Below are 20,372 nucleotides of genomic sequence, written 5' to 3'. Positions count from 1 at the left end.
CACCCGCAGCTCTGGAGGACTGGCTGAGTCAGTGCCAGCCCTGGGAACCCCCAAACAAGCCCTCCTGGCCCTCCTCACCCGTAGACCAGCAGGTGCTTCTCCACACGGAAGCAGTCGGTGCGCCCGTAAGAGTGGTGCAGGGGGTGGTGGCGGTCATGACGCCTGGAGCGCGGCCGCTCCTCATCCTCACTCTCCAGGTCCGAGAACTCCACCAGGTCGTCATCCTTCAGGGTGCTGAAGTGCCGGGTCTGCTTCCGCACCCGCGGTGTGTCGATCACCAGGTTATTCTGGGGAGGGGAAGGACGGTTACACCTAGGGGGTTACATTAGGGGGTGGGGCTACACAGGGAGAGCTGCCAGCCCAGCTCCCAGAACCAGCTCCTGTTGTAGGAGGGCAGCTCTGGGTTACGCCCCCCCACTCTTCCGGCTGGAATAACCTCCTGCCACCTGGACTCAGCCTGGGAGCAGGAGGGCCCAGACACATCCCCACCTCTCCAAGGTGGCTCTGGACATGTTCCGTTTCAGGGGGGCCCAGGGAAACCTGGCACCCCAGGGCCCCTGCTGACCCAAGGCTCCAGTGCACCATGGGAGTGAGATTGAGTGGTGGGGAGCTGTGAGGGCTCACAGCACAGTGGGAAGCAGCCTCTCCTCCTGGTAGGGCTCCGACCCAATGCTCATCCACATTACTGGGGCAACTGTTCTCTGTCTGCCCAGCCTGCTGTGGGGATGGGGTCCCTAATAACCCCACTCCCCACATGCCCTCCCCCAAAACTCCACCCCCCACAATGCTCCCCATCCCCTCCTTCCACAGCTGAAGAGGACACGTCCCCAGCACCTGCGCTTCATGCCTTCAGCTCTCCAGCCCCCTCTTGCCCACTCCTCCCCCACAACCTTGCTGTTGAGCAGGTCCAGGTCCAGGTCTGCTTTCTTGGCCCATTTCTGCCAGAAGTTGGGGTCATCCAGGGCGATATCTGTGCGGTTCTCTGAGGCCACGAAGCTCGCCTGGCGGAGGCAGCCGGGGGGTTAGTAGTGTGTGTGTGGATGCGGGGCCCCCTCTGGATCTCCCAGCTACAATGCCCCACGTGTCTAGCCATCCCATTTGTCCCTTCCCGCTTCGATTCCCCACCCACAGGCTGACCTCCGAGTGTGTCCCTCTGTCCCTCCCACTGGGATGCAGGTGAGGCACAGTCCTCTAGGGCAGTGGGGTGGTAAAGCTGGACCATGGTGAAGTGGGAGCCCCTGAGGAGGGTGTTGGAGGTAGCCAGGGAGTAGCCAAGGGTATTTGTGCAGGGAAACTGGGGGGGGTACCTTAGCGAAAGTGGAGCCCTTGCCCTCACTCTCAATGGTGATGGTGGTCGTACGGCGCAGCAGGATCTGGTCAATATCCTCCTCGCAGAACTTGGAGCCCTCATCGTCCTCCTCCATGATGGCAGCGTAGGCCCCCTTGCGCAGCAGGTCCTCAATCTCCTTCTTGGAGAACTGCTGAATCTGGGGGGGAGGCGTGGGGTGGAAGGAACTGTTCACATGGGTACCCACAACATCACAGCACCCCCAGGAACCTCCTCCTCCACACCACCCTCCCACCCCAGCCCACGGGTACCCCCAGTGTCACAGCACCCCCCAGGAACCTCCTCCCCGCCACCCTCCTGAACCCACCAGTCCCTTGCCCTGGGGCAGATTGGAGCCAAGCCAGGGCTCCCCCTGCGCTCTCACCCCAGCGATGCTGCCCTCGCGCCCACTCATGGACTGCAGCACGGCCTTGTCCAGCCCCAGCTTGAGGCTGGCCTTGTCGAACATCTCGCGCTCATAGGAGTTGCGGGTGATGAGGCGATAGACCTTCACCGCCTTGCTCTGCCCGATCCGGTGGCAGCGTGCCTGCGCCTGGGGAGAGAGGGGTGGCAGGATGCTCGGTGCACTCGGCGGGGAGGAGCTGGCCTCGGGGGTGCGGGACCCTGAGCATGCTGAGGGGCAGGGAAAGGGAGGAGCTGGGGGACAGTGGTCATGGGGCCTGGGAAGTGCACAGGGGCTGTGACAGGCCCGGAGGATGCTCAGGGATGGGGCAGGGTTGGGTGGGGTGGGGGGGGGGGCAAGAGAACACTCAGGGACCCTAGAGGGCGCTCTGTGGATGGGGAGCCCAGGAGAGAGGCGACGACGCTGCAGGGAGAACAGGAAGAAAAGGGCATGACCCCGCCCCCCACTGTGTGCTGCCTCCGAGAGCTGGGGACAGGGTGTGGGGCAGGGGAGGGTCCCCGGTACCTGCAGGTCATTCTGGGGGTTCCAGTCCGAGTCAAAGGTGATGCGGGTGTCAGGGGGTGAGATGGGGCACTGAGGGGAGCTGTAGAGGGTTTGGGGTGCTGTGGGGGTCCCCAGTACCTGCAGGTCATTCTGGGGGTTCCAGTCCGAGTCGAAGATGATGCAGGTGTCAGCTGCCGTGAGATTGATGCCCAGGCCGCCCGCCCGGGTGCAGAGCAGGAAGACAAAGCGGTCGGAGTCAGGCTTGCTAAAGCGGTCGATGGCGGCCTGCCGCAGGTTCCCCCGCACCCGTCCGTCAATCCGCTCGTACAGGTACCTGCAGGGGAGGGGCCAGCACCGTGTTTACGTAGGGCCTACAGTGATGGAACCCCATGCTCCACTGAATCCCCAGCTTCATTACCACTGGCCCTGTGACACCCCTTCCAACCTGCTCCAGCTTGTGTTGATGTATGCCCTACAGCAGAGCTAAGGTCCCACCCCCTGGATCCCACCCCCCGCCACACACACAGCTGGGGGCAGGACCGTCTGTTCACACACGGTCCCTAGAATAGCAGGTGCCTCCTCACCGCCTCTGGATGAGGTAGTCCTCCAAGATGTCGAGGCAGCGCACCATTTGCGAGAAGATCAGCACCTTGTGGCCGCCCGCCTTAAGCTTGGGCAGCAGCTTGTCAATGAGCACCAGCTTGCCGGCCGAGCGCACCATGGCCTGGAGGTGCAGATCATGGGGCACGTAGTGCGGGCAGGAGTCCCGAAACTCAGCCAGGATCTTCTCTTCCGCGCCTGACAGGGAAGGAACAGTTGGGGGTGTTACCCTGGGGCCCAGCAGTCCCCCCATGCCTGGCCCCATTGAGATGCTCCCATTGCAGGGATGGGCGCTGGTGGTGAGGGGGCAGTGCTGACTGAGGGGAGAGCCCCTGCCTGGCCCCACTGAGATGCCCCCGGTGTAGGGATGGGCACCAGCAGTGCTGCCCAAGGGGAGATGCAGGGACGGGCACCAGCGGAAAGGGGGCAGCGCTGACTGAGGGGAGAGCCCCCGCCCGGCCCTGCTGAGATGCCCCCATTTTAGGGACGGGTGCCGGCGGCGAGGGGGCAGCGCTGTCCCCTGGGAGATGCAGGGACAGGCGCCGGCAGTGAGGGGCCAGCGGTGCCACCCGGGGAAGCCCTCACCCAGCCCCTCACCGTTGATGAGATAGGGGTGGTTGCAGCACTTGCGGAGCTCCATCATGGTGTTGAGCAGGTTGGGCATGTTGGTGTGCCCTGCCCCCTTGGACAAGAAGGAGAAGTTCTTCTCCAGTATGGCCCGGTAGTATTTCTTCTGGATGTTGGTCAGCTCCACCTCGATGATGGTCTCCTGCTTGGGTGCCAGGTTCTTCTCCACATCCTCTTTCAGCCGCCGCAGCATCATGGGCTTCAGGATGGCCTGGAGCTTCTGCACCTGGGAGCAGGGCCGAGGGAGTCAGCACATGGGGGAGGAGTCCTGGGCTGGGATAGCAGGGGGCTGCGGTTTGGGACTGAGGGGTACCATCAGGGGCGGGTCTTGTGAACAGGAGACAGAGGACAGGTTGGGAGCAGGAAGGGCTGTGTGTGTGGTAGACAAGGTGCTCTTGGTGTGCGAGCAGGAGGGCAGGGCGAGGCATGTGGATGGGGGACAAGGGAGGGCAGTGGTGCACGGACGGCAGGGCGGGGCGGTGATGTGTGGAGGAACAAGGGGCTCAGGGAGGGCGGGGTGGTGATGGGCAGGATGAGGCACACAGATGGGGGACACCCGCCTGCCCTTACCTGCTCCTCTGTCTTGAGGTCCCCGAAGTCCTTGAGGAACTCGGCCTCGGAGGGGAACTGCGAGGGCTCCAGGAAGTGTAGCAGGCTGAACAGCTCCTCTACCGTGTTCTGTAGCGGGGTGCCTGTCAGCAGCACCTTGTGCTCCTGGCATGGGACAGGGTGTCAGGGGGCGGCCCCACGCTACCCCTCCCTCCAAAGAGCCTCCCAGAGCCTCCTAACCCCCCACGGCACCCAGAGGCAGGGCCCACGCCTCACAGAGCCCCAAACCCCCCACTCAGGGCCCCAGCACTGGGCAGTCCCCCGACACAGCCCCAGCCTAGCTCCACCACAGCCACCTGTCTCCCCCTAGGGCTCCCCTCCATCCCATCCCTGGACATCTCTGGGCCCACAGTCATCCCACCAGGTCCATGTGCTTGAGGCTGTCCAACAGCTTGCAATTGCGGTTCTTGAGCCGGTGGGCCTCGTCGATGATGACGCAGCGCCACTCGATCTCCCGCAGCTCAGGGCAGTCCGACAGGATCATCTCGAAAGTGGTGATGAGTGCATCGAACTTGTAGGCACCAGGGATCAGCCGGCCCTGGAGAGGGGCAAGGGCAATCAGACGACACAGTGGTGGTGGGCTGCACCGGGAACCAGCACAGCTGAGAACAGCCTCCTCACAACATGCCAGGGCAGGAAACCCACCTCCTGGGGCTCGCAGAGAGCCTGCCCTGCTGGGTCCCCTGCTCCTTGCCTGCAATACACGTGCTGGTGTCCACGTCCCCCTGCGTCTGCCCCTCCCCCCGGTACCCCGGAGTCCCTGCAGTACACGCGCCTGTGTCCACATCCCCCTGAGTCTGCCCCTCCCCCCGGTACCCCGGAGTCCCTGCAGTACACGCGCCTACGTCCACATCCCCCTGAGTCTGCCCCTCCCCCCGATACCCCGGAGTCCCTGCAGTACACGCGCCTACGTCCACATCCCCCTGCATCTACCCACCCCCTCAGTGCCTCAGAGTCCCTGCAATACACATGCCTTTGTCCACATCCCCCTGCATCTGCCACCCCCACTCCCCCCGGTACCCCGGAGTCCCTGCAGTACACATGCCTGTGTCCACATCCCCCTGCATCTGCCCCCTTCCCGGTACCCTGGAGTCCCTGCAATACACGCGTGTGTCAGTGTCCACGCTCCGTGCGTCTGCCCCTCTCCCCCGTACCCGGGAGTCCTTGCAGTACATCTCGTACTGTTGGATCATCTGGCGGGAGGCCAGGCTGCCGTGATACACGATGCTGTTCATCTCAGTCCACGTGTTGAACTCGCGCTCCCAGTTGGTGATGGTGGAGAGGGGAGCGATGACCAGGAACGGGCCTCGGATGCCCACATTGTAAACTTCCTGTAGGAAGGCGATCGACTGGATGGTCTTCCCCAGCCCCATCTCGTCTGCCAGGATACAATTCTGCCTATGGGGGGAGAAATGGGGGTCAGCATCCCCCCCAACTACCTCCTCCCCCAGCCTCAGCTCCTCTGCCAGGGTACAGTTCTGCCAGCTGAGTGGGAGACAAAGCGCTAACCCCAGCCTCACCTGCCCGCCCTTTTCCTGCGTCGCCCAGACCCAGCTCACCTGTTGTACCAGTTGAAGAGCAGCCAGTTGACCCCCTCCAGCTGATACTCCCGCAGCTGGTTGCGGTTCTTGTACTCGTGGGAGAGCTCCAGTTTTTTCCAGGAGATGGCTTGGGGGCGGGCCTGCGGGAACAGTGGGGGACCCCCTCAGCATGGCAGAAAGAAGCACCCCCTGCGCCAGCGGCGGAGAGGGGGCTGCACGGAGGGGAGACAGGTGCTGTTACTCAGCATGCATGGGTGTTCCACGTTCCTGACCTGCTGCTTTTGGGATGGGAGGTAGCTGGGGGGGAGGGGGGGAAGCAATGATGGCTGAGCCAGCTTGGGATGGGGGCTCAGGTGGAAGGCAAGATGGGGGCTGTCACTCACCATTCATTTAAGCAGGGTGGCTGGAGCCAGGGTAGGGGGTGGAGCCACAGCTGTCACTCCTCCTGCCTCTGAGCTCAGGGCCTGGATGCAATTAGGCTGAGGGGACAGAGCTGGTGGCTGAGGGGGTGGAGCTGGGGGCTGTCACTCACCACGCATTTGAGCTCAGGGTGCCAGGTAGAGTTGCCAGGCATCCAGTTTTCGAGCAGAACGCCCCGTCGAAAAGGGACCCTCGTGACTCCAGTCAGCACTCTTGACCAGGCCACTAGATGTCTGGATGGCTGGCTACTAGGCGGAGGGACAGCCACGGTGGCTCGACGCGATGCCCCCACCCCAGCGCCACAGCTCCCAGTGGCCGTGAACTGCAGCTAATGTGAGCTACAGGGGCGGTGCCTGCGGATGCAAGCGGTGTGCAGAGCCACCTGGCTGCCCCTACGTCTAGGAGCTGGACATGCCGGCCACTTCTAGGAGCCACCTGACGTAAGCGCTGCCTGGAGCCTGCACCCTGAACCTCCTGCCCCAGGTCGGAATGCCTTCAGCACCCAAACTCCTTCCCAGAGCCCGCACCTTATACTCCTTCCAATACCCCAACCCCCGCTCCAGCCCAGAGCCCCTTCCCGCATCCAGAACCCCTCATTTCTCACCCTACCCTGGAACCCTCACCCCTGCATCCCAACCCCCTGTCCCAGCATGGTGAAAATGAGTGAGGGTCGGGGGAGAGCGAGCGATGGAGGGAGGGTGGATGGAGTAGACAGGGCCTTGGAGAAGGGGCAGGGCAAGGGTGTTCTGTTTTGTGTGATTAGAAAGTTGGCAGCCCTAGTACTGGGACTGGGGGGTGGAGCCAGAGATTGTCACTCACCACACGTTTGAGCTCAGGGTGCCGGGCCTGGATGCGTTTGAACTCACGAACTTTCCCCTCATCCACATCCTCCTTGAGCTCCCAGGTACTGTCCTCATAAGGCAGGGAGCACCACTTCACCAGGTAATAGATCACTGGCTGCGGGGACAGGGACAGGCTCATGGTCACAAGGGGCTCCCACGGCACCCAGCCCCCACAGCTCATCCCCGCCCCATGGAGAGTGTCAGCTCTCCCCAACCAGGCCAGGGCCATGTGCTGGGAGGGGAGAACTGGTGCCTGTTCCCAGTCCTCAACCCCCACCCCCGAAGTGAAGTTTCCTTGGAGCTTCACTCCAAGCCCCAATACCCCACATAAATCAGGGGGGTTTGCAGCCCCAGAGCCTTGGCCCCTGCCTCAGACCCCACTTCACTGTCCCAGTTCCCCCCACAGCTAAACCTCCAACCCCACCCTGGTCACCTCTCCGTTGTCCTTATCGACACTGTGGGACTCATCCAGGATCCGGTCGACCTCCACGTAGTCAGGGTTAAAAGGCTCCTCATCCTGGGGAGGAGATGTACATAACTCCCCTCTCCCTGTCCCCAGTCTCCCCGAGGGCTGGCACTCACCCACACACCCCATCCTGGCCAGCGACCCCCAGCTCCCATCCTCCCAGCCCTCTGCTGCTGTGGGGAAGGAGTCAGTCCCATGGCCACAGTGCCAAAGGGACCCCTGGGAGCCCATGGGCAGAGGGCTTCACAGGGGCCTGCTGGGTCAGTTAGGTACGTCACAGCTCACCAAAGGGTGGAAAGTGAGGTCTGTCCCGTGAGCCGGCAGCCCACCAGCCGCCAGTCCTCAGAAAATGCACGTACAGAGAACATTTACGGAGTTCTGGGTCTGTGCTGGAAATTATGTTCTTAAGGGCTTGGAGTTAGAGTGGCGACATCTTCTGAAACGCTGCTTTCAGGCCAATGGGACCAGACACTTCTCAGATACTCAGAGACTTTAATGCCAGGAAGGACCACTGTGATCTTCTCGTCTGACCTCCTGCATGTCGCAGGCCCTAGACCCTCACCCACTCCTGTAATAGACCCCCAACCTCTGGCTGAATTACTGACATCCTCAAACTAAGGTTTAAAACTTCAAGTTATAGAGAATCCACCATTCACACTAGTTAAAACCTGCAAGTGACCCACGCCACAGAGGAAGGTGAAAGCCCTCCAGGGTCTCCCTGTCTGGCAAATTGATTATTGTGGCCTCATAACGTGCACCTATTTATATAGCGAGCCATCTGCTATGTAAGAGATTGCAGCATCTATGGGAATGACAGACAGTGGGGGCGTCCTGTATACGAGGAACAGCAGAGGATTTCTGCTATACCTCGGAGTGCAAAGCAATGAACACCAGTGCTTTCACCCGGGAGGCAGCCAGCCAGCATGCCTGTCCCATGAAAGGAGGGTCACAGCCAACCTGGCTGCAAAGAATGTGGGTGAGCAATACTCATCAAGAGAGTCTGCAGCTCAGTCAGTCCAGGCTCTGGAATGGGTGGTAGTGTTTCATTTTCTAGTCACTCTCTCTTTCCAATACTTTACTTATTGCAACTGGAATCTCTACACTTTGTTAACGAAACCATATCCTCGTTTTCAGTATTAAACAGTGGTTCTCAGCCTATTTACCATTAAGGACTGCATATGTGGCTCTGTTACGTAGGCTGCCCCCCACACAATAGATACCCTCAGGGCCATACGGGTAGTGTGTCACATGGGCCGCAGGCTGAGAACCGCAGCTCTAAATGTATCCAAATGCTGAGCTGAGGGAGCAGTGATCTGAGGGCGTCCTGCCTTTTTGGGAGCAGCAAGTATGTGGATGCTGCGAGTGGCCAGGGGAGGCGTCGAGGGCCCAGAACTGGGGCGTGTCAATCGCTAACCTGTACAGTAACAGTGGGGCAGGCGAGGCCAAGGGGGCAGTTCTTGTGTTGCCCATAGAGTTGGGGTGCTGGATTGCCCTCACACTCAGGGTAGGGGTAGCGAGGAGCCTCACAGCTCTGGGTACCCCCAGGAAGTGTCACCGTTGCCCAGACCCTGTGGTCCCCGCATGGCTCACACCCACCCGCCCCATGGTACCTCATGGAAGAAGTGCCTCATCTGGGTCATCTTGGTCTTGAAGCGCTTGAGTTTCTGGTGGATTCGCTTGTCCTTCTCCAGCTGGGCAATGGTGGCCCATTCGCAGTGCAGATACGAGCTGGAGGAAGGGCAGAGGGGTTAGGCAAACGGACAGACACCCCATGAGTGATATTAGATCTGGCCAGAAACTGGAGTTTGAATTCCGTGCCTGGAAATTTTGACAGTGGGGAGTTTTCTCCATTCAGAATCTGAACAGAAGCAGAAATTTTAGAATCTCCTGAGAAACAAAACCCCCAAAACAAGTGTGACCCATGGGCATGGAAACCCGCCGTTTCCATAGGGTGAAGGTGGAGCCCTATGAATTTATGGTTTCAAGTAGTCTCATTTTATATGAAAACAGACATATAAACATGATATGTCATGCTGGCAGGCGTCGACAGCGGCCATGGCCCACAGAGCTGGTCAGCGCACCGGCCATCCTCCAGTCAAGCTAAGCAGAAGGAGCAGTTCAATGCCCTATTAGGTAGTGATTGCTGGGAGCAGTAGGTAACCATCCCCCCAGGCAAAGGGTCTGGCTCCAGAGGCAGGGTCTGGGCGTTGACGTGGGCATGGGTGAAAGCCAGCAGGAAGGAGTGATGAAGCAAGGAGCATGGGCTGGGGTGGGAGCTGAGACACGGAGCTCTTTGGGACACAGGACTGGCCACGGAGGCAGGCCTGGAGAGCATGGGCCAGGAAACTGCCTTATTGTGTCCCAGGGCATGGGACTGTGTGTTGGTTCTTTAGGACTGCAGCAAAGAGCAGACCTGATTATCACTGATTTCTCTTCATGGAAACAACCCGGCAAGGCCCCAGGTTCCGACAACCTGCCTGGGCCTTTGGGTCCCAGGATAATGTACATAAATGGAACATCCCAATTTGTTAATAGAAAAGTTGAGTCAAAAGAGAGCCAGTCAAAAGAAAACACTTTTACTTTCTGGACATCCCTGGAACGAGCATCTTCTTGTCAAAAGTTTGGTTGAAATTGTCACAGAGCTGACGCATTTTGGGGCATTTTTTTTTTAAGGGAAAACTGTTTTGCTGAAAATGTTTCAACCAGCTCTAAATGCCTCCCATCCTCCACCCCTCCTACACCCTTGACCTTCCCCAGCTGGGCACTGGTGCCCATGTGCAGTGCAGCAGTGAGCAGCAACCCCAGTGCCCCTGCCACCCAGGGACTGTGGCATTAGGTGCTCCAGATCCATCTGCCTCTCCTCAGGCCCTTGCAGGGGAAAACCAGAGCTGGGGAGATATGGCTGCACCCTCCCTACACCACGCAGGGGCAGGTGAGGAGATGGGCTCAGAGCATTCTGGGGGGGGAGCGGTGCCCAGACACCTCGGGGAAGGGCATGATACCTACTAGTTTTTGTATTTGACAAAGAATTCCTCTGCTTCTGTGAACTGCCCTGAGGGGAGCTGGAGAAAGAGCGAGAAAGAGAGAGGAGTTAGTGCTGCTGAAACCCTATACTCAATTCCCTGAACACCACCCCCTCCCAAGCCCACCAAAGCACCCAGTTCCACCCTCCTCCTCTGCGGCCAGACTGCAGCCAGCACCCCCTAGAGGAGAAAGGCCTCATATCGCAGTCCCTGGCCCCCTCCTGTGGGGCCTGGTGCCCAGGAGGCATCAGACCCATCCTTGCAGTGTGTGCTCTCACCTCCTTCTTCACCACCCGCATGGATAGCACCTTGTCTACGATGGCGGCATCCTCCTCACTGGGGTTCTCCTGAGGGCAAGGATAGGAGAGATTGGGGGAAGTGGGAATTACACGCAGCAGAAGCCTTTCACACCCTGCCCCCCAGACTGGGCCCTAGCCGCAGCTGCATCATACTTCACGGCCCAAACACTCTTGGGGCCCCTCCCACCCAGCCCCCCAGGCTTACCACAAGGAAAGGTTTAGGGTGCAGTGGTTCTGCTCCCTGCATCCCCCTGGGGCCCAGGCAGATTGGGGGGTGGACTCACCACGAAGAACTGCATGGAGGGCAGGGTCTCTCCCTCTGGCTCAGGGGCTGGGGGCTGCGGCGCGGGAGGCTGCTCGGGCCGCACCGGCCCTGTCACGTCCAGCTCCTCATCCTCCTCGTCGTCAGTGATCTTGATGTCCAGATCCTCGGTGTATTTCTTCCGCTTCACCTGCCGGTTGGAGCGACGCTTCTGGGGGTGCAGTGGGGCATGTTAGAGGCACCCCAGGACAGATACTGCACACCGAGCCCAGACGGGGCCCCACATACACACATAAGGGGTTAGAGGGCAGTGAGACAGACACACACACAGGGTGCAGGGCACAGCCCCCTGCCCCACTCAATCCCCCCAGCAGATATCATGTTGCTCTCCTCCCAGGCAGGGAACCCAGGTGTCCGGATAGCCTGTATGCCCAGGCCCCGCCGTGTGCAGTGCATGAACCCCCCCCCCCCACCACACCTCCCAGTCTCCTCACCTGGATGCTGCTTTCCTCCTCCTCGCGGGGGGATGGAGCTGGAATGGCCTCAGTGTCAGAGTTATCGGAGGAGGCGTTCCGCTTCCGCTTCTTCCCCACTACGGGGGTGATGGTGCTGGGGACGACGGGGGACAGACAGGCAGAGTGAGGGGGGGCTGGGCTCACACCCCATTGGGAGGAGTGTAGGGGGAAGGCAGGCCAGGGCTCCACTCTGCTGGACAGACAGAGCCACTACCCACCTCTCGCCAGCGCATCCAGCACAGCTCCCACCCCAGCCCAGATCTAGCCCCAACCCCTCCAGCACTGGCTGCAGCTCCCAAAACAACCCCCACCAGGGACCAGTCACCTGCCTGCACCCACCAAGGGCAAGGCAGGGCAGATGGATCCAGAGGGGCTGGGGAAAGGTGTGGGGCAGGGCTGGAACAGGGGAAGATGGGGAAACTTTCCAGCCTTCAACCCTGAGTTTCGTGCGTCTCTGGGCTGGGGGTCAAGTCTCTCCTGGGGGGACTGCGTGATGAGATGGGCGTCTCTGGACTGGGGGGGTTGTATGAGGGGTCTCACCTGGGCTTGCTGCGCCCCTTGCTTTTGCCAGAGCCCCCCTGGCCCCGGCTCTTGCGGGGCCTCTCCTCCTTGGGACCCCCACGCTCGCCCTTGCGGCGCCGCTTGCGTTCGCCCTCCTCCTCGGGCCGCACACTAGGCAGCTCATCCTCGTTCAGCACACGGGGGATGTTCTGCTCGCCGCGGGCCCGCGCCCGGGCAATGGCTTCCGCCACGATGCGGTTCGCCTTCTCCTGCTTCTTCTGGTGCTCCAGCTTGCGGGTCTCCTCTGAGCCACTGCGCGTGCCATGGCCGGACAGCGCCGCCACCTCGCTGCTGCTCAGCACCTTCACCACGGAGAGCCCAGGCGAGCTGCCCTGGGACGAGCCAGCCTGGGGGGGGGGCCGAGACCATCACCCTGACTACCCTCAGACCCCCTGCCCCAGCCTTCCCCCCGGGGAGCTCCCGTGGGATGAGCCAGCCTCAGACCATCACCCTCTGACCCAAACTCCCCTCAGACCCCGCCTTCCCCCAGGGGAGCAGCTGAGGGATAGGCCAGCCAGGGGGAGGACAACGAGACCATCACCCCCTGACACAATTTCCCCTCAGACCCCACTTTCCCCCCGGGGAGTTGCCGTGGGACGAGCCAGCGCAGGACCATCACCCCCTGACTCAAACTCTCCTCAGACGCCGACTTCCCCATGTGGAGCCACCCGGGGATGAGTGGCCTAGGGGAAAGTCACCCCCCACCCCAATTTCACAATGGGCCCGGGGAGCCTTCACAGACACCTTCACCACCCCCAACCTTGGGCAGCTCCCCCTAAGCAGGCCCCAATCCTCAGCTCACCTGTGGCTGCAGCACAACCTTGAGTGGCACGGTCAGCCTCTGCCCTGGGCCACCCACCACCTGGGCCTGCTGAACGGAGGAGACCGTCAGGGGGGGCTGCTGTCCTGAGGCACCCGCCGCTGGGGGCTGCTGCACCAGCTGGATCTTGTGAGGCCCCCCAGGCTGACCCCCTGGGGGCTGCTGCACCTGCAGCTGGATGGTCACCACCTTGGCCGGCTGGCCTGGCGCCCCCTTGGCCTGGCTCAGGGCCGCCAGCTGGTTGCCCTGCAGCACGATCTTCCCTGGCAGGTTGCCCAGCACCACATGGCGCTGCCCTGGGGGGCCACTGCCCCCCTGCGGCTGCTGGAGCACCAGAGTGATGCGCTTCGACTCACCCTGCGGGGGAAAGAGCAATGGGGGTTAGACACCAGCCCCCACGCTCCAGTGCCCTCCCCCCAGAGCGTCAGCAGGATGCGCTTTGACTCTTTCACACTGGGGTCAGACATGCCTGTCCCCTAGCCTCCTTACCTGAGCAGGGGCGGATGTCAGGGTGACAGCAGGTTTCAGGGGTGTTCCACCTGCAGCCCCCGTGCCCCCCGCCGGGCTTTTCACTGGCTGCAACACCAGCTGCTTGACGGGCCGGCCAGGCTGGACTAGCCGGTGCACAGTGGTGGGGCCACCTGAGGGGGACACCTTGGTGGCTAGTACAGCATTGCTGGAGACAATGGAGACACCAGGGCGCAGCGGGGTGCCTGTCAGTACCTTGGCAAAGGTCACCTTGCCCCCATTGGCTGCCCCCAGTGGCTGGGGCTGGGCCTGGATCTGAGCCACGTGGGCCCCTGTCACTGAACCGCCTGCTGGGGCCTTCAGGATGACAATCTTGGGGGCTGGCAGGGGGGCTGCAGCTTGCGGCAGCTGCTGCCCCACAACGGAGGAGGAGGACACCACAGCAGTGCTGGCACTGGACACGCCCATAAAGGGGTTCCCCTGGCTCAGCACCTCCTGCTCCTGGGGGAGCCCTGGTTGCGGAGGATCTGGCTGGGGGGAGACGGGTGTGGGATTCGGCTGCCCCGGCAGTGTCTCTGGCTGGGCAGGCTCTGTGGCAGGGGGCGGCGTTGGCTGGGAGGGGTCCAGTGCCCCCGACAGTCCCAGCGCCTCTTCGATGGGGTCGGGCGGTGCTTGGGCAAAGCCTTCTTCCGTCAGGGAGTCCAACCCGAAAAGGTTGGGGTCGTCGAACAGGTCCATGATGGGGTCAGCCATGGCAGTGGGGGTGGGGGAGGAAGAGGGAGCTGTCACAGTGGGGAGGGGTTTGGGGCTCCCCTCCCCAACGAGCGTCACAATTGGGGTCTCCGTGGGTCACGTCAGGCGGCGCCAGGCCTCATGGAGGAGGAAGAGCAGGAGTCCAGGTCCGGCTGCATGGGAGACACGGGAGGAGGGTTACTGGACACACCTCCAGTATCTCGATATCTCCAATATCACCTCCAGTATCTCCCAGCTAGAGAGGCCAGATGCTCCCATGTACGTGCCCCTCCTCACTCCCGCCCCACAGCCCCCTGCCGTCCCAGCTCTGCCCCTTAATCCCGACCCACAGCCCCCTGCCATCCCCACTCTGCCGCTGCCCCACAGTTCCCTGCTGCCTCAGTTCTGCTGCTGCTGCCCCTTAATCCTGACCCACAGTGCTCTGCCATCCCAGCTCTGCCCCTTAATCCCATCCCACAGCCTCATTGCCCCAGCAATGCTGACCCATCGTCCCCTGCTTTCCAAGCCCTGGGCTTCTCCCATGTCCCATACAAACACCCCAACTCTCCAACTGAGACAGAAAAGGGGGCAAATCTCTGGTATCCAAGAGTCCCCCTCTTCACGCCTGAACAGCTACCAGTCCCACAGAGCAGGAGCAGGGTCCCCAAAGAGAAGTGACCCCCCAAATCCTGTCCCAAACCGCCGCTCAGACCCACACACTGTCTTGCTTTCGCAGCACACAACAGCAGCAGGGATCCCAACTGCCCTGCTGTCACTACACAGAAACAAGAGACCCCCCACCATAGTCCTCCCCTTCCCAATAAACCAAGAATGACCACCAGGCCCTCCCCGTCCCCAGACACGGCAGGGAAACAACAAGGCGAGTTCGGGACAACCCCAGAGAAACTGAAAGATTCCAGAGCAGTCCCCCCTCACCTCAATGCACCTCGGGGGGTGCTGCACAGAGACTGGTGCCAGAAAAGGTCTCCCCAACAGCGTCCGAGGGACAAGATGGCACTGAGCAGACAGAACTGGGGAAAACACCACATTGCTCCCTCCATCCCCACACATTGCAGCCCCCACAGCATTACAGACCCTGCCCCCACACCGCACCCCCCTCACAGCATTAGACCCTTCCCCACCCCCCACACAGTGTTAGAGCCTCCCCCCCGACAGCGTTACACATACCCTTCTCCACACAGTGTTAGACCCTCACACGGCATTACAGGCCTTGCACCCCACTCTGTTACAGACCCTGCCCCCCACACACACCATTACAGATCCTGCCCCCACACAGCGTTATACATACCCTTCCCCAAACAGTCTTAGACCCCTGCACAGCGTTACAGACCCTGCCTCCCACACTGCACTCCCTACACAGTGTTACACCAACCGTGCCCCTCCACACCATACCAGAACCCCTATTTCACTGCTGCTAGTTCCCCAGGCTGTCCCATCTCCATCCCTCTCCTGCCCCACCAATCCTCTCCCCACTCAGTGCCTCACGATACTCCCCCATCTTATCCCCACCCTCCTACAGCCTGTGTCCTCTTTTCCCTTAATCCCTCACAACTCTCCAGCTCCCCATCTCACCACAACCCCTGCCCCATGCATTCTCACCACAACTACTACCATCCCCCTGCAGCCCCCGACCCAACCCCCATTTCACTCTAGCCCCAGCTCCCCTGTAAACTCAGTGTTCCCCATCCATCCCACTCCCTGCCCCCAACCCCTCTCCCACAGCTTCCCACACCCCCTTCCCCTCAGTGTTCCTTCTCCCCAACCCATACTGCTCCACCTCACCCCCACACAGTCCCAGTGCTCCCCCACCCCACCCACATGGCTCCCTCCCCTTGTGCACCCTGCCCCAATCTGCCTCAGTACCCCAATGCCTCTCGCACAGCTCCCCACATGCCCCATATACTCCCCCCCATGCCCGCAGGGCACACCCCCCATACTCGCCCCCAAGGCACCCCCCATGCCCCCCCATCTCCCCCCATGCCCCCAGGGCACACCCCCCCATACTCGCCCCCAAGGCACCCCCCATGCCCCCCCATCTCCCCCCATGCGCCCAGGGCACACCCCCCCATACTCCCCTCCCATCTCCCCCCCATGCCCCCAGGGCACACACCCCCCATACTCCCCCCCCATGCCCCCAGGGCGCACACACCCCATGCCCCCAGGGCACTCCCCCCACATACTCCCCCACCCCATCTCCCCACACATGTCCCCAGGGCACACCTCCCACATACTCCCCCCATCTCCCCCCACATGCCCTCCCCCCCAATGCTCCCCCATTCCCTCCTCACCCCCAGGGCACCCCCCACATGCCCCCCACACGCAACGGGGTCCGGGCTCTCCCGGACGCGGCTCCAACCCCGGCGTCTCGGCGGCGGGTCCGTCCCCCGGGCCGTGCGGGAGGCGGGGCCGGGGCCGGCCGCTTCCAGCAGTGCAGCAGACACAGGGCCCGGCCCCGCGGTGAAAGACCCCTCCCGCCCCCGGGACCCCCCCCAGCCTGCCCCACAGACACCAGCTCCCGGGACCCCCCCTTCCCAGACCCACAGACACCCCCCCAGCTCCCTGGGACCACCCCCAGCCCGGCCCCACAGACACCTGCCCCTACCCAACCTGGCCCCACAAAGACCCGCCACCCCCTAGCTCCCCAGGATCCCCCCAGCCTGGCCCCACAGACACCCACCGCCTCCAGCCCCACACAAGAGACCCCCCCAACTCCACCCCCAAAAGACCCTCCTCCCGGCCCCCCCATCACCCCCAAGACACCTCCCAGAGCTCCTGAGAACCCCAACATCCCACCCCACCCAGCAGACCCCCCCAGAAAAACCCACCTCAGCCCCCCCATCCTTCCCCCACCTTTCCCCCTCGAGCTGCTGCACCCCCGAGTCACTCCCAGAGCCAGCCCAGGGATGCAGGTGCTAAGTGCTAAACCCCGCCATGACTCCCCAAACACATGTTGGGGCCGACCTCTGCCACACCCCTGTGCCACACACCAACTCCCCCCCAGGAGACCAGAGACTCCCCCAATCTATTACCCCACTCCACGACAGGCCTGGGGCTCCAGCCACCCACCCACCCCAGCACATACCTACCAGCCTCCCCGCAGGGCTGTGCAAGATGCAGCCGCTTCCAAGGCCCCCCACAACTCCTCCAGCTGCCCTCTCCCCACTGTGCCCAGAGATACCCCCCATACACCCCAGAGCCGAAAGTAACACCCAACAAGCCGATGGGTGGGGGTGCAACCCTTAGTCCTGTACCTTTCCCAACAGCCCCTCTCAGCGCTATCTGCAAGCGCCCATCCCCCATGCTCACTCTGCGCCAGCTGAACCCCCAGGGCACCTCAGCCATTATGCTCCCCATACCACAACCCCCAGCTGGGCTACACTGTGACCCCCACTGCCCGGCACCCACCCATTATTAACCAAGCTCTGCTGAAGGCTCACACCCACGCCACATACCCTCTCTCTGCATGCGTCCTCCCGTCCCCCGCCCGCAGCACAGCACAAAACTGACATTGGGAGCCCATGCCATGCTCCCTGGGAGTGTCGGCATAAAACAGGGATTCCCCCATACCGTGGCCCTGTGGAGCTCAGCTGGGCTTGGGCCATGTGACGGGGATCAGGACTCCACTGCCAACCCCAGCTCCCACCTGAGGACACGTTCCTGGAGGTAGGTCCTGGGGGTCGGAAGGGTCCTCGCAGGGAGGGATCCAAGGCCATCCCACTGTACCAGGGTGAGGGGCTGCCCCCGGGGTGAGTGTGTGATGGGACAGGAGGGGAGAAAACTAACTTTCCATTCTCCCCTCAACATAGCATCCCTGCCTTGGGGGACAGGCTGGGGTTGTTGCCGGGCAATGACCTTGCATCCAGGTTGCACAACATTATTGATGGGAAAACAGCCTGGAGCTAGCAATGTGACTGGGCAACAATGGGAGTTGGGGAGCACCCCCCACTCCAGGGCTCAGGGATTCAAATGCACTCAGCTAAGGGCCTCAATGGGCAAACTGCAGAGTCAGGAGGGTGCCAATGATCTGGCTTGGCCAGGCAGTGACTAAGGGGAAGGCAACAGCTGCAGAATCTCGGGTTCATGTCAAAGAGGTCCTTCGTCATTCTAGGGTTCACACACAGAGAAGAGCATGCATCCTCTGTCCCCTCACAGCCACGCAATGTGCTGCAGCTACCAGGGCCCCCATGTGCTAGCCCCCACTTGGCCCAGAGATCATCCCCCTTCCTCCCCCGATGCCATCACTTGGTCTGAGCTGCACACGCACACCCTGCTGCTGTACAGAGCCTGCCATCCCTTGCCACGCTGCACAGCACAGCCTGCTGCACCCTGCTACTCCCCATCACCCACGCCGACAGCCCTGCAATACTGTACAAAGCTCTGTCCTGGCCCACATGGGACCCTCAACATTCGGGAGCAGGTGGGTGATGTATGCCAGGCAAGGGTCTGTCTGTGCCCCTCAGTCTCAACCCACAAACAGCAGCTATCCCTGACCTGGGGCTCCTCACCCATAGCACTGCCAGTGCCCCTAACTCCTGACCCACAGACCCCTGCAATCCCTGGCTGGGCTCCCCGCACACAATTTTCTCAGTGCCTCACTCCGGACCTGCAACCCCCTGCTAGCCCAGCCCTGGGCTCCCACCCACAGCTCTGCCAGTGTCCTTCAATACTTTTCCCCTCACCTGAGTTGCCCCTGCAACACACAGGCACCAAGCTGGTGCCTCTCCCCAGCCCCAAAACTCCCACTGAAAATATCTGATAGGATCTTGGGCTGATATCTCTCAGATCCCCGATAGTCCTTGTAACGGGGCTCCAACATCATGTGCCTCACCCTCCCACAGGTGCCCCCACCTTCCAGCCCTTCCCCTCTGTACTGCAGCCACCCCCTGGGTACACATGGGGCCTACCTACCCCTATGCACCATGGGGAGGGGAGAATTGAGTATTACCAGACACAAGGGGAGAAGAAAACCAGAGACAAGCCATGGGAAGACAAGGGTTCAGAACCCCACGGAGAGGGACTAAGGTGCTATTGCAGACACCCCACATCATCCACACTGTCTCCCCACTCAATACAATAACATGGGACCAACCTGAGTGGATGGCCCTCTACTGCTAACCAACCCCACCTCCAACCCCACAGGCAGGGGACTCCCAGGCCCTAGAGGGGATGTGGAAAGGAGGGATTTCACTCCAGAGGGAAGATTGGGCAGCACCCTCCCCACAGAAACCTCCCACAAGGGGCAGCACGATGTATCTTCTCCCTGTGCCCCCCCAGAACGGCACAGCACAGATGCACCAATCCCCCCCATGTGTTCCCTGCCCCCCCCAGGAAAGGGCTACCTGGATGCTTCCTCCCCCCACCAATCTTTACCCCTCCCCCACCCACCAAGGACAAGGTGACATGGACCCCCAGTACAATGTGGATTCAGCCCCCCCAATCCTAATGTGAACCCAGCCCCCTGCCACCGTGCAGCGTGGACCCAGCCCCCCCTCCAGTGCAGTGTGGACCCAGCCCCCCCCTCGAGTGCAGTGTGGACGCGCCCCCCCATTATCCCCTACGGGATGCGGGCTGGACCATCCCTCTCGGGGGGGGGAATCTCCCTGCCTGGCCTGCATCCCGCAGACGGGCACGTCGCCATCCCATAATACCCCTGCCGGGCAGGGGGGCGGGGACCTTACCTGGGGTCTCCCCTGCGGCTGCCTCGGCCTCACCCTTCGCGGCGCTGCCCCCCCTCCCCGGGAGAGAGAACAAGGCAGCTGAGCATGGGCGGCGCAACCTAACCCGCAGCCCCTCCAAGCCCCGCCCACCTCGCCCGGCCGCGGCGACGGGCCCGGCGGCCTAGGAGGCGGGGCCAGCCAGCAGGTTAGGCTGAGAGCCGACCAGGAAGTCTCCGCAGAGAGGAGGGGGAGGGAGAGAGGGGCCTCGCCCGCGCGGGTCTGCCTTGAGTGGTGCCTGAATTAAAATAATAATAATAATAATTTAATAAACCCGTTGTTTGTGGATTTATCCCCCCCATTCGTTTGGAAACCTGTTATGGGTAATTTTTTACACCCCTTTCTCAGTCAGGCAGTGGGTAGGTCAGCTATGTGGTATAGCCACCTTGATGTGGAATGGATGCTGAGTGTATTTTGAGGGGGGACTCCTATTTAACCCATGGGTGACCCCACACTCGCAGTGCCCCATCACCCTCCAATGCCCTGCTGGTGAACAGTCTGCCTGACCCAAGTGTCCAAAAACCATAAATCAGCTCACCCCCCAATCATGAGATGGGCCTAAATTCAAGGGATCAGGGTTAGAAATCCTGGGCTTGGGTTCAATAGTAATGAGATTGT

The 20,372-nt window shown here is 61.7% G+C and overlaps 1 protein-coding gene across 3 annotated transcripts in view; it reads right to left on the bottom strand.

Annotated features, from left to right (window-relative positions):
• Window positions 1-19,897, bottom strand: part of CHD8 (chromodomain helicase DNA binding protein 8) — a 28,903-nt gene extending 9,006 nt beyond the window's left edge. Inside the window, exons 1-22 of one of the 3 annotated variants that reach the window (XM_038369337.2) lie at window positions 19,719-19,897; window positions 13,309-14,192; window positions 12,802-13,176; window positions 11,979-12,346; window positions 11,418-11,532; window positions 10,946-11,134; window positions 10,641-10,709; window positions 10,346-10,401; window positions 8,950-9,067; window positions 7,307-7,390; window positions 6,851-6,988; window positions 5,630-5,751; window positions 5,225-5,468; window positions 4,432-4,608; window positions 4,032-4,175; window positions 3,432-3,687; window positions 2,819-3,032; window positions 2,373-2,568; window positions 1,713-1,880; window positions 1,308-1,487; window positions 891-1,001; window positions 79-287 (exon numbers count right to left, since the gene is read on the bottom strand). In XM_038369337.2, the coding sequence (XP_038225265.1) occupies window positions 79-287; window positions 891-1,001; window positions 1,308-1,487; window positions 1,713-1,880; window positions 2,373-2,568; window positions 2,819-3,032; window positions 3,432-3,687; window positions 4,032-4,175; window positions 4,432-4,608; window positions 5,225-5,468; window positions 5,630-5,751; window positions 6,851-6,988; window positions 7,307-7,390; window positions 8,950-9,067; window positions 10,346-10,401; window positions 10,641-10,709; window positions 10,946-11,134; window positions 11,418-11,532; window positions 11,979-12,346; window positions 12,802-13,176; window positions 13,309-14,040 (4,265 nt within the window). In that variant the 5' untranslated portion in view covers window positions 14,041-14,192; window positions 19,719-19,897. Of the gene's footprint in view, window positions 1-78; window positions 288-890; window positions 1,002-1,307; window positions 1,488-1,712; window positions 1,881-2,372; window positions 2,569-2,818; window positions 3,033-3,431; window positions 3,700-4,031; window positions 4,176-4,431; window positions 4,609-5,224; window positions 5,469-5,629; window positions 5,752-6,850; window positions 6,989-7,306; window positions 7,391-8,949; window positions 9,068-10,345; window positions 10,402-10,640; window positions 10,710-10,945; window positions 11,135-11,417; window positions 11,533-11,978; window positions 12,347-12,801; window positions 13,177-13,308; window positions 14,193-14,955; window positions 15,087-19,718 lie in introns of those variants that run through there. The other 2 variants (XM_043495477.1, XM_043495478.1) reach the window with 2 other exon arrangements.
• Window positions 19,898-20,372: the final 475 nt, after the last annotated feature.

This window comes from Dermochelys coriacea, chromosome 13 (genome assembly GCF_009764565.3).
Source record: "Dermochelys coriacea isolate rDerCor1 chromosome 13, rDerCor1.pri.v4, whole genome shotgun sequence".
In the NCBI taxonomy this organism is placed as follows: Eukaryota; Metazoa; Chordata; order Testudines; family Dermochelyidae; genus Dermochelys; species Dermochelys coriacea.
This window is presented reverse-complemented; position numbering and strand designations above follow the sequence as displayed.